At 35.4% G+C, this 14,304-nt stretch overlaps 3 protein-coding genes across 4 annotated transcripts; 1 reads left to right on the top strand and 2 right to left on the bottom strand.

Annotated features, from left to right (window-relative positions):
• Positions 1–244: 244 nt before the first annotated feature.
• Positions 245–5,408, top strand: LOC112522006 (protein downstream neighbor of son homolog). 2 transcript variants are annotated; one of them, XM_025131052.1, is made up of 14 exons: positions 245–442; positions 1,750–1,808; positions 1,893–2,037; positions 2,167–2,258; positions 2,329–2,488; positions 2,568–2,761; positions 3,069–3,265; positions 3,371–3,469; positions 3,601–3,722; positions 3,964–4,065; positions 4,188–4,297; positions 4,403–4,490; positions 4,576–4,757; positions 5,115–5,408. In XM_025131052.1, the coding sequence occupies exons 1-14, from the start codon at positions 302–304 to the stop codon at positions 5,329–5,331; spliced, it is 1,908 nt and encodes a 635-aa protein (XP_024986820.1). In that variant the 5' UTR covers positions 245–301; the 3' UTR covers positions 5,332–5,408. The 2 variants fall into 2 exon arrangements, with proteins under 2 accessions (XP_024986820.1, XP_024986819.1); XM_025131051.1 differs by lacking the exons at positions 245–442; positions 1,750–1,808 and having other exon boundaries at positions 1,909–2,037; positions 3,356–3,469.
• Positions 5,409–6,076: 668 nt separating this feature from the next.
• On the bottom strand, positions 6,077–7,937 carry LOC112521384 (F-box protein At5g06550). The gene is made up of 2 exons (XM_025130213.1): positions 6,561–7,937; positions 6,077–6,474 (listed from the first exon to the last, which is right to left on the bottom strand). Exons 1-2 carry the CDS (start codon positions 7,823–7,825, stop codon positions 6,234–6,236), a joined length of 1,506 nt encoding a protein of 501 aa, XP_024985981.1. The 5' UTR covers positions 7,826–7,937; the 3' UTR covers positions 6,077–6,233.
• A 2,289-nt stretch (positions 7,938–10,226) lies between these two features.
• On the bottom strand, positions 10,227–12,919 carry LOC112522205 (myosin-binding protein 7-like). The gene is made up of 3 exons (XM_025131303.1): positions 11,525–12,919; positions 11,122–11,168; positions 10,227–10,615 (listed from the first exon to the last, which is right to left on the bottom strand). Exons 1-3 carry the CDS (start codon positions 12,899–12,901, stop codon positions 10,513–10,515), a joined length of 1,527 nt encoding a protein of 508 aa, XP_024987071.1. The 5' UTR covers positions 12,902–12,919; the 3' UTR covers positions 10,227–10,512.
• Positions 12,920–14,304: the final 1,385 nt, after the last annotated feature.

The raw sequence follows: 14,304 nt of genomic DNA on the forward strand, positions 1-14,304 counted from the left end.
ACTCTCTGGGGTAATTTGTGAAACTTCGAAAGTAGCAAACGGAAGTTAGTAACGGCGTTAGAGTCGGCCGAGGGAGGGAATCGAAAACTGTTCAAAAACGAAGGCCCAACACACTCAAATCCCGCTTTTATAAAATTTCAATCACTCTCCATTTCCACATCTTGTGTTTTCGTTGCTCTCAAGAAAACCGTCAGATTTTGCCCTAAGAATATTTCGTTCTCAGGGCAAACATCGATAAGGAACAACCGGAGATAGATCGGTAACTTAGGGTTGATTCTGGTTGTAGTTTGCATTTGTAAAAATGGCCAAGGTAGCAACTCGGGGACCGATGATACCGACATCGAAGTCTCTTCAGTTTCCCTGTAGTATCGACGGTGGATCGAGTGGTGGTTCTTCGAAGGGAACCAACGGAATCAAAAGAAAGACGCCTTCTGAGTTGAGGGTGAGTACCATTTTATGGTTTATCTTACGGTGCATTTGAAATTGTGAAAATAATGTGATTGTTCTGGATACGGATTAAGTATCTAGTGATTCAAGCAATTGCTATTCGCGATACTGTAAAACGAGAGAAAATTTGCTTGCCTTCGTTTTGGTTTATTCAATGTTGAGATCTTGTGATTAGATGCGGATTAAGGACGAATAAATTAGGTCAAATAAACTAATGCACGGTTGAAAAAGGGCTGAATTATATGGGTTTATGTACAATCAAGGGCAGTTTCCGATTCCTCAATATTGAAGTGCTTAGCTTTTATGATGTATGGCAAGCTCTCTATGTGCAATTAAATTGCATTTTTATCTGTTACTCCATTGTTCCAGAGAAAAGAAGCATGAAATGAATTTTAAGATAAATAATTTGGACAAAGTTACACATGATTCAATACAATTAACAATATAATTCTTGATAGTTTCGACTGAGAGAATATTTGTTTGGAGAGTGTGGACCACGACAGGTAGATGATAATGCAAACATATGTTCATCATGCCTTGACAGATACTGTGTTTTCTTCTTTGTTTACTAAGTAGAGATTTTAGGAGAAAAAAGAATTTCTGACTGGAGAACCATGTGATGTTAGAAAAGTACATAATAAAATACTAATCCAATTAGTGCATCACTATGGAAGTGTTGATACAGTGATTAAAATTTGAAAAAATATTAGAGACCAAGAAATACCTCTTTCCTTCTTTAGCAGAAGATATGCAACAGCATATTTTCTATTTCATGGATGCATGCAATTCATACCAATTAGGTTAGTGATGATTATGTACAATTAGTTGTTGTCCTATGTTTACTTGGCCTCCACACTTTGAACACTTAAAAACCATATGCCTATGAACATAAATGACTACTTATTAGTGTGATTCAACGAAAACAACACTCGTATAATGTATGAACTAGTAAGCATATTTGAACCATATAGATTAAGAATTCAAAAAAATACAAACTTCAGCATTGTGCTATGGAAGTCGGTATGATTTGGTGAGTTCATGTAGAACATACATTATTATCATATCAAGCATCAATTTTTTCACGAGTTCCCAATGAAGTTTATGAAGTAACTATAAACAGAAAAATTCTTTTTATGAATTAACCAAGTCTTGACTGCTCTACAACCAACTGTTTGACGTGTTATTCACCATAGAAGTGGGTACCAATGTTTTATTAGATAGAGGAAATGAGGAATGGTAATGGCATGTTGTGTAGTATGTATATGAGAAAGCTAATTTTCTTAACTTACGTAAAAATGGCAGGGTGAGCAGTTGAAGCGCAAGAACATTGTTGAGCTCATGGATGAATCTCCAGCGCCAGAGTGGTAACACCCCCACCACATGAAACCCTCGATTGTTTCATAGTTGTGTCTATTTTTGTACTTATATAACAATTTTTTTTATAGGAATGCTAGTGCAGTAACGTCTGAGCCTATGAAACCTGTTCTATCAAAGAATCCAAGATACATTGACACTCGTGTTGATGAACTATTTCCTAGTAGGAAAAACAGTCTGAGGCTTAAGATGCTATCTGGCAAGGAAAATGTTAAGGTCTGCATCTGGGAGTACTCTACCATATATTTGATTCTAGTGTGTAGGCTGAAGCTTCCATTTACTAAAATCTGGCTTGTTAAAATGTCCTCCAAATTCTGAGTTGCTCTTATTATATATCACTTTCAGGAAAACATTTCTGCTGATCATATGGATGGTGGCTTAATGAATTCTTCTGTTTCTTTGAAGTTTGCTGCTGAAAGGCAACCACAGCGTTCAGGGTACAGCTCATTGTACTCCTGCTTATTTTTGATAATTTGCATGCTTGATTCTGTTTTATTGTTTTCGCAGTCCAAAAGATACACACGCTTCAACTTCAACTACAAACACCGTAGGTTTCAGATCTACACAGTCTCACATCATGAACCAAAAATGCAACATAAGCACATTTCGTAGTGTTATGGAGCTATCAGCAGGGGCAGAAAAGTCATCCGGCTTTTCGCTTGATATGGTATATTTCTTTGCCACCCATATGTTTCCTTTTTCAGTCCATGATGTGCATATGTAAAATGTGAATCATATTTTCGCAGGATGAAGCCTTCAAAGGACTTGCAGCTCGTGAACCTCCGATCGTCTCAGTTTCACCCACTGAATCTTTTGATGGAAATACAAATTCTGCATCAGCAAAATTTTGCTCAGAACTTCATATTCCTAGCCAGAAGACTCCACTAGATTTCACATTGAAAACAAGCATGCGTGTGGTTGCTTCATCTTCAGTAAATTGGTATAACATCACTTGGACAACTTTCTATTTGCTTCCTTGGAGTTCTTACAAAGTAAAAAGATACAGTATAAGTTTGAAATCACTGTATTATATATAAATTATAACCATGTCTAAAATGAATTGGGATCCCTGAGTGATGAACAAACTATTATAGGTATGTACCCCAGTTTCTAGTTTGGTGGTTGTAGTTCCATGTCTTTATTTACATTTTCTGGTTTGTTCATGAGCCAACTCTGTTGATTGTTTTAGTATTTTTCATCTTTTCTTATATTCCAAATTTACCGAGTGTAGCTTGTCTGTAATCTAGGTTCCATAGATTGATGAGCTGTGGCACATTCAATGATCTTGGGCAGTTCAATTCTCAGGATGGGTGGCCTGTCGAGAAGAGAAACTGCTCAACTGCCCAAATTTCCAATACAAAAGCTTTATATTCTTGGGTGCATCCACAGAGTTCTCTACCTCCTTCAGTCATATCAGCATTAACTTTATCTGCAAACGGGGAAGGTATGATAGCCAAGAAGCTTGTTCCATCTTTGGCATTTTCTTGTTTTATTTTCTCAATTCGTTATTCATCTTCTATTTAACGTGAATAAGTTTATAAACATGTAGGGCAAATGGATTTCTTGAGCAAACGCCAATTGTCATGGGAGGCCTCTTTTCGAAGCCTTTTTGTCATGTTGCGGAAGAACATTTGCAACTTATTTTATGGTAGTATTACTAATTGTTTTTTTTTTTTTTTTTAAGATATCAACATTGGAAGGAAGCCTTATCTTATTATGTTATTCATAAGTTCATTTGTCCTGTATTTTAATGACAAGCATCTTCTTGCGAGTTTACAGTCTGCACTGGGCAGTTTGTGGTGATGTTCACTAGCGGCAATGGTTCCATTGGAAGTAGGGGTGAGTGCAATGCTTATGTATCCCAATCGACAAGAAGCTTAAGGTCACTGTTAAAAGAACAAGTAAGTCTCATCATTCTGTGTTCAAGTTCTATATGATACTGTTGCTATCTTCTTTATGAGTTTCCCTAAACCAGCTTAAATCCTAAACCCTGATCCACATACCCTAAACACCAAACTCTAACATCTTTACAAAAACTAAACCTAAAGTCTTGACACTTTGATGCTTTGAGTTTGTGCTGATCTAATCTTGGATATTTTGGAGGGATTGCCACCATTGTGCTAATTTGTTGCTGTGTTGAAGGACATCTCTTTTACTATGCCTCTTTGCCATTCTAAAGTGGAGCAAGTGACTACAGAAGACCTCTTTGAGCTCTCAGAGATTGAAAAGTACAATCTAGGAAAGGTACAACTCCACACTATGCTGAGTTCATTGCAGGGATGGGTGTACTGCTTTTTAGCATAAACCATATAGACATTTGCATATGATCAATCCCTTATAACCATCAGCTCCTTACATTTATGCAGACTAGGCGTACAGTTTCTCAATCCGATGTGGATAATAGCCCGGAATCGTTGCTCGTGTTCAATGGCAACAATAATGTACAGGGGTTATATGACTTTCTGCTGAACTATAGGTGAGAACAATGTTAACTGTAAAAGATAAAACTTATTACAAAATTAAACCGTCTCTTTAATATTGGTTCTGGTTTATGATCTTCATATTTGTTCTCTGTTTCCAGGTTTCTTTTACCCTCTCTAAATACTTTGGATGTTCCTTTACTTTATTCACCGGTAGCATTTGAAAACGCTGCTATATCTGCACCAGAGGTTTGCTTGTACTTTATAGCATTTGATGTTGTGAAACGAGTTTTTATAGCGGCTTTCAGCTCTTAGAATCCCACTTTGTACGCAGGTTAAATGCAAGGAGGTGAGGAGAATCGATCGTACATCTGTTCCAACTACAAGCGAACCTAATCAGGGTTCAGCTTCCCCTTCCTATTACAGTATTGAAATCAAGGATGCTTATCTTCCTCCATGGATAACCAGCAGTGTATGTGATGCAATCAAGTCTAATGGAGGTGGCTTTGAGGCAAGGTATGATGAGTTTCTTGTTCTTGATTGTTTTTTATTCCCTAAGGGTGCGTTTGCAGAACATGACAGCTAGCTGTTTAGCGTTTGGTAAGACAAAACTGAACAAGACAGAACAGATAAAATGACCAATTTACCTCTAATGAGTTGTTTATATAAAGAGAGGTGTATTTGATGTTTTAAAAGAATATTATGTTTTATTTTGAGGTTATATTGGTAAATTATAGGTCTATTTCACCTTGTTCCATGAGATAAAAGTTTTGTCAAACATGGAACAATGATCTTTATTCTGTTCTGTCAAGAGTACCAAACGCACCCTAAATGACATTTAAACCTTTTACAAAAATGGCAAATCTTTTGCAGTTTTGTGATAGAACCCATGTCGATCGGTTTGAATGTTGGGCTTGACGTGGTTAGCCACAAGCCCGATCCCAAAGCCACATCCGATGGAGGATCACATGAACAGAGTTGTCCGTTTGGTGTCAGGAACACCGTTGTTTCTAGTCGCCTGAGCCGTGGCTTTTTGAAAAGCTTAAAATACTCTGATGATTCTTACACGGCTTCCCTCTCACCAGTTTGAAGTTATTTTGTTTTGGAAATGTTGTGTTCATTCCCCACAAACTTGAACCTCTAACCATCATTACAATTGAATGAGAAAGTTCTTTAATGTTATTTGGTTTGCATTCTCATTATATTTAAATTGTATATCAATTTTTCGTTATTTTTTCTTATCTTTCTTGTTCTATGTTCATCATTTGTTGGTCTTTGTTCTTTCTAGTTTCTACTTGTTTGCTTACCTTCTTCCACAAATTCGAGATCTTCATGAAAACAATTGTTTTACTCTTTGGTGTAGAGGTTAGATCTGTGTGCGTCTCGCTTCTTGGAGACGATTGTTCTATTGTATGGTTTTTTAGACCCTATTTTCGAATGAGATTTAGTCTGTCTATGGGTGTAAACAACATGAGACAACTCGTGAGATGCGAGCTACTTGAGATCAACTTGGTTAAAGCTTGGTTAGCATTTGACTAGAATAGGCTTGACTCGGACTCGAACTCGACTTGACTTACTAACGAGTCGAGTTGAGCTACCCAATGCTTAAGTCGAAAAATTTGCGAGATACTTTTTATATATAATTAGTTTTATAATATAAATTGTAAAATATAATGTAAAATTTTATTAATAAACTTACTAATAGAACGAAAAATGTTATATATTATAGATATTTGAACAAGATTGTATACTTTTTAACATAAAAATTAATCAATTACTTGTTTATTAAAATCATAATAAAAAAAAAGTAAATGGTGAAGTTATCCCATGTTGAAAGATAAATACAAGGAGGTTACAAAAAGAGAGGATGATTGGCAAAAATGTACCAATATTGGCAAGAAGTCAATGGAATCAATAAAACAATCGGGTATATGAATCGAATACAAGAAACAACAACAAACAGCGCACTTCTCGATTAAGAGATTGTAGACTCTAAAAAGAGAACTTAAAAGCACCCGAGTTGGAGTCTTTTACCGAATCCCAGAAAGAAGGTTTCTCCTGCTCAGCCTTTTTCTTCTCGGCTTCCAGCACCAATTTATCGATGGTTCCAGGGTACGATGCTTCAATGGCATTCCTGAACTTATCATGTAGATTCACCCGATCTCTTGTTCCAGAAACGAGGCTGCTGGCATTTGGTCTCTTCAGAAACTCCATCACATTTAACAAGTTCCTCCTGCAAATCAAACAGAGTTAGAATTTCTTTGCATGATAGCTGCTGAAAGGATCATTAATCATCCAAGTACATGGAGGTACGATAACCTGCTAACAAAATTCTGTGTGATGGCAATCGAATCTTCAAGATTTATAACCAGATGCCACCATCCATTAGGCACAAAGATCACTTCACCAGCTTTGCACACACATTCTACGGGCTTCTTTTTCCAGGTTTTGGTAGACTCGTAGAAGTTCATGAACCATTCGGTTATTGAGACGGGACATGCCACCTCAGCACCATCCGAGCTTGGGTGCACCCCTGGTGGAACCACATCAGGGGGAAACAATACCCATTTCTTTGACCCTTTCACCACTGCATTCCAAGCTGACGTCGAATTAGGATCAATGTGAAATGACGAACCTGACCCTGCTGGTCCAATGATGATCCATCTATAATCCGGTCTCTCCTCCCCCAAAACACTAAACAAATCCTCATTGAAATAGAGTGGAACTTCATAATCTTGATCCAACTTTGGAACTTTATCTGCGAATTTGGGATCAAAAAGATACAACGGCCTCTCTTCCTGTGCTTGATCGGAGTATCTAAAGTAGTCGTCTAGTTTCATCTGCACAGGCCCAACCGAAAATCGAGCATCACCACAAACCTTCACCAAATAATCTCTATCCCATTTCTCTAATGCAGGCCAATTATCCAAACACCCCTCTAACAAAACCGGCTTATTCGGTTCCTCAAAATTCGAGATGAATTCATCAAGAGAAATCCCTTTTCTTCTAATGACATTGTCTCTATCTAGCCATTCATGTTTCATCTCAAGATTGGCACAAAGCCAACTCTGAAACAAATAATCAGAATAAAAATCTTTAACCTTCAACCCTAAAGATCCAACCTTTGAAACATCAAAAGAAGGCTGATAAGTAGCAACATAAGTTGATTTCCAAGACCTTTTGAACAAAAACCCATCACCACAATTCTCCAATACAAGATTCCTCCAAAGAGGTTCGTGATTACAGAACACATAAAACGATTTGCTCACAGTTGACAAAATCCCCAAATCGGTACCACTTAAAAACCCTAGAATATCAAGAACAAGCTCGTCAGTTAGGGTTTGAATGTTACCTAAGCCTGTGTTCCTTGAGTTGTGAGGAGACGAGCTAAAGTAGAAATTCCCCAATGGCTGAACTCCATAGTTCTGTGATGGTGAAGAACCCTTTAAGCTGAATCCATCTTCTGCAGCACAATCTTCTTGTTCTTGTTCGATTTTTCGTTTAGGATTTTTGGTAATACATTTGTGGGATTTTCTTCTCTTTCTCTTCTTGATTTGCTTTAACAAGCTTCTGCAACCAAGCATTGTAAAGATCGAAATTTGCCGATTGCCGAATAGTTGTGTTTTTTTAGAGGCAAAGAGATGTAGGGTTTATGAGGTGAATGGTTACCGCGAAAGAAACCCTAAACCCGCATTTGACTCCATACCACCCCACAGGACTTGGTTTTCGTAACCGTTGTTTTATAATTTTTGAATAAACTACAAGTTTGGTCCCTATGGTTTGTTGAAAATAACGTCTTTTATTGTCTCTACGATTTCAATTACACCATAGTTTATAAAAACGTCTGTAACGATCGTTAAGTTTTTCGGAGGCAACTTTGTTCTTTGATTGATATTTTGTATTTTATCCAATCAAAAATCATAGAGATCAAAATAAAAAAATATATTTTGATTGGTAAAAGATAAAAAAAATCGATAAAAGAACGAAAAATATTACTCATTTAACACATTTTTTTAACAATTGTCAGAGGAAGTGAGAAAATCAGACGTTTTTGGAAACCACTAGAAGGGTACTTGTGCAATGCAACGAGATACATCTCGATTTTAATGTTTCGTTTTATTATGTCCCCTTGTTGATGTTATAATACGGTTTTATGTGATTTTGAGAAAAACGATAATGTTTTTATTTTTGAATAAAATATAAATTTGAAGATATCTTAATTTTTTTTAAAAACATATCGATATTAGTATCAAATTAACTATTTAAAAAATTTTGTCTTGTTGTATATTTTTTTTAATTCAACTTTTTTTTATTATAATTTAATTTAGGTTATAAGAAAGTAATTTATTTTTTATTTAATAATTTAATTTTTATAAAGATAATAATTAAGTATTCTGTTAGAAGATAATGATTATCCTAGTTATATTTTTAGATTTTTTATATTTAAAATAAAATGTTTATCCAGTATTTGATTATGTTTATCTGTAGTTAGTTACATAAATTCAAGTATGAAGTTTTAATAAGTTGTACTTGTGCATTATTTACTTATAATTTTGAATTTTAAGTAATATGTATCATTAAACAGTACTTCATGTATAAAAAATGGTTTTTTAAAAGTTTTTATCAGATACTTTATAATATAGTATAGATAATGATCATCTTGTAATTTTGAAATTGCATGATAAAAAATGTTATTTTCCACATAGACCAAATTTATAGTTTATTCTTATTTTCTATAAGAATTTTTCGTTGGTTTTAAAAGAACTTGAATTTAGGCATGTGAATGAACCCTAACCTATTGAGAAACTCGGCCCACCACCCCAGTTGGGGGCGAGGATTGCCTGTTAAATCGAGGATAGGATGGGGATCCATGTTTGTCTCAAACCGGGGACGGATATCCCACTTTCCACCCCGTACATGTTATATATATATATATATATATAGAAATTATGTAAGATTTAAACATATCTGGTGTCTCATATATTTGATTTATAATAGCTTACATAATCCAGAAAAGTTCATTTCCTCGTTAGAAATGGGATTGCGGATATGATCATATTCCCAAACAGAAACGGGGATGTAGATGAAGGATCAGATACCGAGATGAGAATCGAGGTCCCTGTCCCATCGTCACCTCATTCCCATAGTAGGTGATATTTAAAGAGTTGTTGAAAATACTAAATATAATATTATTCAATAGTGTTTAAATATACTAATTTTTATTTATATTGATTAATTAATTAAATTAGTTAAATTTATATATTTTATTTAACTACAATAATTTTTATGTGCACTATTTAGTACTAAATTTTATATTTTATTATATCAATATATCTAATTAGTATTTATTTAAAAAAACTAAATTAGTAAATTGAGTAATAACTTTTAAAACTTCTATTTTGATACATAAGATGTAAAGTTTTAAACAAATATCATTGATATCCGTGAGAAAGATGAATTTAAGTACAAACAAAACATATATTTCGCAAAATTACAAGGCTTAACATATAATTTTCAGATTGGACGGAACATATGACGATGAATGAAGCATCAATGTATTATTCTTCGATTTTAATTTCGTTATGTTGCCTTTCAAAAGTAACAAAAACAACAAAACATACAAATATAACGATAATAAGTCAATATTATTCATGTCGGTGTTCCGTTACATATTTACGAAACTAGGTCGAGACCACGATGGTGATTTCATGTAGCATTTTTTTTAGAGAAGTAAAACGAAAAGGCATGCTTATACTTAATTTTATAGACTTGATCGATACCAGTTTAAATTTATGAAATTTAAGCCTATTTTTAAATATAGCAATTAAATTTATTAAACTACTTAAATGTTATATTTTATTTCCTCTGGTTTTGATCTGACAAAAAACCAAAATCCCCCATGACGGATAGAACATTTGAGGATGACACAACATTGGTATCAATACCGAAATATGCAAAATATAATATACAGAAGCAGATTGTCACGTTACATTTTATGCATTTGAGCTAAATTCCATCAAATCTTACGAGTCGACCAGACCTACATCCGTATTCACATTCTTTGTCGCTAATCGACCAGAAAACCAGTTCAAGGGAAAAACATAACGATTCGCAAGCTAAACCACAAGCCAAATTATGCAACGAGAAGTTATCCCGGAAAGAAAATTTCAATCTACCCAAGAAGCAGTGTGTGCATGTGAGATAAAGATTAGAAATCCACGAGATATCAAAACATATATAGACGGATACAGAGTTTTTGACATGAATACGTTCAAAGTTGTGTTCTTGAAAGACACCTCCATTGCCCAACCTGAGGTCCTTTGTCTAAAAGCACCATCATCCCTGGATTCCTTGAAGTCATACCGAACATATACCTAAAATAAAACCATAAAACAACTTATTTGAGTAAACTGTGTTACAATAAGTTGACAACACTTAAAAGATACTATATCTGCTACAACAAAATCGACTTTACATTACATCAGATATTTCTAAATGTCCTATTTAAATGTGTTACAATAGGTTGATAAGACGTTTTTGCGTGTCTTAACAAGTTTTATTTACGACAAGTTTGAAATAAAAAGTTTTATTAATCTTTTATATGAAATTATTTAAAAAAATGTCTGGCAAAAACAAGCGTTTGAAAAAGAGATGTGTTCATAAAACACTGTTAAAAAACAGTTATATAAGAGCTTTATTTAAAAAGTCTAATACAAAAATTTGTCTGAACGTCCAAATACTGTCATAACATCTTATTGTAATACTTTTATACAAGATATACAGTGTCTTGTAAAGTAGATTGTTATGACAATTAGACATTTTCAACGTCCTATAAAATTGATTTTGTTATATTCGTAAATGTATAAATCTATCAACTCACTTGCTTTCATATGCTTTCCTTCTCCAGAAGACAACTGATGCAATCCACTGAACCAAAAATTCACAAGATTATGAAGGTACAGTAAGGGCAATTGGGCACAAAACTAATACCTTACATATATATATATATATATATATATATATATATATATATATATATATATATTCGGTTCAAACGAGATAAATGATCAAATAAGAGAATACGAGAACAGTCAAATCACATGCCTGCATACCTTTGTATTGATCGTATCCGGTAATCACATGTGAATATAGTGGGAATTCACATGTGAATATAGTGGGAATTCACATGTGAATATAGTGGGAATTCACATGTGAATTCAGTGGGAATTCACATGTGATTTGGCTGTTATCGTGATTTCTCGTTTGATCTTCTTATTAATTACCTTGAATATTGAGAAGATGAAAAACCTCGAAAGAACAGATCGTCTCTTAACAGGCATCCTGCTTGTCGGCGAGACTTCTTTACACAAATGTTGAGCAATTTCTTTGAGCAATACCAGTTGTGCCTTATCTGTTCGCATATTTATGATTGCTTGCCTCATCGATTCCCTATCTGCTTCTAGAGCATGAAGTCTTGCATAAAGCTTCATCACTTCTGGATCTTGATCCATATCAGTTCGACACATTGAATCCTTTGGAGTACTCATAAAATCATCAGATATCGGCATGTTTGCCTTTGGATTATTATTCTTATTATTATTATTATTATGATACGATGCTTCATAATGAATAGAATCCACAGTATATATCCTATCACTCATTTCATCCCCAAATTCTGAACCATTATCGACCTTCTTGAAGCTAGAGTAATCTTGTGAATCCATCTTCCTGATATTGCCACCAAATCTTGGTGAATCTGATACAGAATCTTCTTTAATTGTTGCGAAGAACGAACCAGTGCTGCCATCCATGGAAAACCTGCTCGATTTCGGCTTTCTTGGAGAATGACCAACGATCAGTTTATCCAGGATTGGTTGGCTGTGTTTCGGGCTTCTTTCCAATTCGTTGATTCTTTGTTCTATGTCTTTTAAAGATCGCGGGGTTTCTTCAAATGTGTATTTATCGATATCGACTGTTTCGTTATCGGATGATTCGGGATAATTAGCTTGGTGTTGTTCGTTTGAATGGCATTTGAGAGGGGGGTAATCAAACGGAAAGTAGTCGAATTGGTTGTCCGAGCTTGCGGCGATGCTATTACTGCTTGTAATCACACCTTTTTCTCCTTCGACTTCCGATTCCGTGAAGCCGTAGCTCATCATTCGGTATTTATATGCTTGTACTTCGCAGGTTAACGATTGGATCGTTTGCTCTCTTTTGTACAACAAATCTTCCAATGCCGCAATCTCTTGCTGATCGTGAGCCGTTTTCTCCTCAGAAAACCGCTTGAATTGGCGGGCTTCCATCTCGATTTCGGCCTTGACACGCTGCAACCTCAAGATCATGGACATGGCTTCGTTTGCGGCCGAAGAAGACGCTTTTCTTTCCTCCTCCAATTCGATCGAAAGATCGTGAATGCTCTGTTGTTGATTGTTAACCATCTCACGAAGTACACCGCATTCATTTTCAAGCTCGACATGAGCCACTTGCGGGATCAAAATACCCGAGATCATGAATTTTTCCTTCTCGACTTCGAGTTCATCGAGTTTTCGCTTCACGGATCGAATCCATGTACCGGTACAAAATCGGGGATCGCAACAATTACAACCACATTCACACCCTTTGGTCAGATGATTCGAAGGCTGCATACTATCGGACTCCATGATCGGAGCAAATGGGGGATGAAAGTTTGTCAAAACAACAAAATAAACAATTCCAGTTTATATATGATGAAGATGATGCGGATGAACCCTAATCCCCAACCCTCTGCCCCTTGAAAACGAAATCAAACAGTAAACAAGTTTTTCCCTATTTCTAATTCCCCAGCAAACCATCAATCCTTTGTGGATCAAAGAAAACGAAAATCGGACCCTGTAACAACACAAACACAGAAACCCTGATTAATTAAGAAGCAAAAGTTTCCGATTAGAAGATGAATGGATTGGGTAGGAAGGTACCTTGAATGATTTGAAGCGAATGAAACAAGGGTCCAAAGGGAGTTCAGGTCATGACTGTTGAAGATTGGAGGTGGAATTTCCCCAAGAAAATTGAAGATTCGATGAGACCAAATATGTAAAAAAATGGAGGAGAATCAAGGGTGGATCAAGTTTTTCGATGAAATTGTGGAAGCAGAGGGAAAACAGGATCATCTCTTCTTCATACATTTTCACCCTTAAAAAACACCATTTTTGGAGGTCTATGGGATTGGTTATTTAAAACAACTCATGTAATTTTATGTAAGCGTTTATCAACTTATCTTGTAATAAATCGAAGTTTTATAAAAAATGTTTGGATTAGCTTATGATGGTACCACACGGATAAGCTGATAAAATAGATGAGATGCTTTTTTTTTCCTTTTCCAAACACTAAAAACTCCTTGCTACCAATACCATACTTGAATAAGGTGGTGTTTGGTTGCGGCTTAATGGGCTGTATAAGCCATATGACTTATTCAGTCAGCCATATCTAGTTGTTCGATATGGACTTATTTGATCAGTCCATAGCTGAATCGCTCAGCTACAAAACATGTATCCTTTGTATTCAACCATTAAATTCCTCTTTACCCCTCTCCCTCAACACTCCATCATTGCTCCTATCCCTATACTCCATTGATTCTGCTTCTACCATCCATCACAGGTTTTTTATTTCTTTGTGTTTCCGGTAGCGAAAGATAAGTTCACGAATTTGCTTTCCGACGAAGAAAAACCACCGTACATCAACTCACCTTCCTTCAACTTGAGCTTTTGTCAAGATCTGTCGCCGTTGATTTTCTCCAGCCAACCGGTTTTTCACACACTTTACCCTCCATTTTTGAATCAAACAAGCTCGTCGTTCATCAAAATCATCTAAAAAACAATTGAATCCTCCAAATTTCCTTTGTTTCATTTTTCTACAAACAGTCAATTGTTCATCATCTCGTTCAGTGATTGTGGTTTTCGATTTTTAGCTGTGGTTTTCGATTGTTCTTCTAGGTTGTCAATTCCTGTGGAGTTTCAGCCAACAGGAAAGGAAAAAGGAACTGTTTGGTGATGGTGGAGTGATGGGAGTTCCTCCAAGCAGGTTCAAG

This window comes from Cynara cardunculus, assembly GCF_001531365.2.
Source record: "Cynara cardunculus var. scolymus isolate 2C chromosome LG 11, CcrdV1, whole genome shotgun sequence".
In the NCBI taxonomy this organism is placed as follows: domain Eukaryota; kingdom Viridiplantae; phylum Streptophyta; class Magnoliopsida; order Asterales; family Asteraceae; genus Cynara; species Cynara cardunculus.

What these genes read in the sequence shown, in the direction of transcription:
- LOC112522006 (XM_025131052.1), top strand. Translation starts at nt 302, where the DNA reads ATGGCCAAGGTAGCAACTCGGGGACCGATGATACCGACATCGAAGTCT. An exon ending in AGACGCCTTCTGAGTTGAGG is followed by an intron (nt 443 to 1,749) that starts GTGAGTACCATT and finishes TAAAAATGGCAG; the next exon opens with GGTGAGCAGTTGAAGCGCAA. An exon ending in TTTATCTGCAAACGGGGAAG is followed by an intron (nt 3,266 to 3,370) that starts GTATGATAGCCA and finishes ATAAACATGTAG; the next exon opens with GGCAAATGGATTTCTTGAGC.
- LOC112521384 (XM_025130213.1), bottom strand. Translation starts at nt 7,825, where the DNA reads ATGCTTGGTTGCAGAAGCTTGTTAAAGCAAATCAAGAAGAGAAAGAGA. An exon ending in ACACAGAATTTTGTTAGCAG is followed by an intron (nt 6,475 to 6,560) that starts GTTATCGTACCT and finishes TTTGATTTGCAG; the next exon opens with GAGGAACTTGTTAAATGTGA.
- LOC112522205 (XM_025131303.1), bottom strand. Translation starts at nt 12,901, where the DNA reads ATGGAGTCCGATAGTATGCAGCCTTCGAATCATCTGACCAAAGGGTGT. An exon ending in TCATCTTCTCAATATTCAAG is followed by an intron (nt 11,169 to 11,524) that starts GTAATTAATAAG and finishes TTTTTGGTTCAG; the next exon opens with TGGATTGCATCAGTTGTCTT. An exon ending in AGGAAAGCATATGAAAGCAA is followed by an intron (nt 10,616 to 11,121) that starts GTGAGTTGATAG and finishes GTTTTATTTTAG; the next exon opens with GTATATGTTCGGTATGACTT.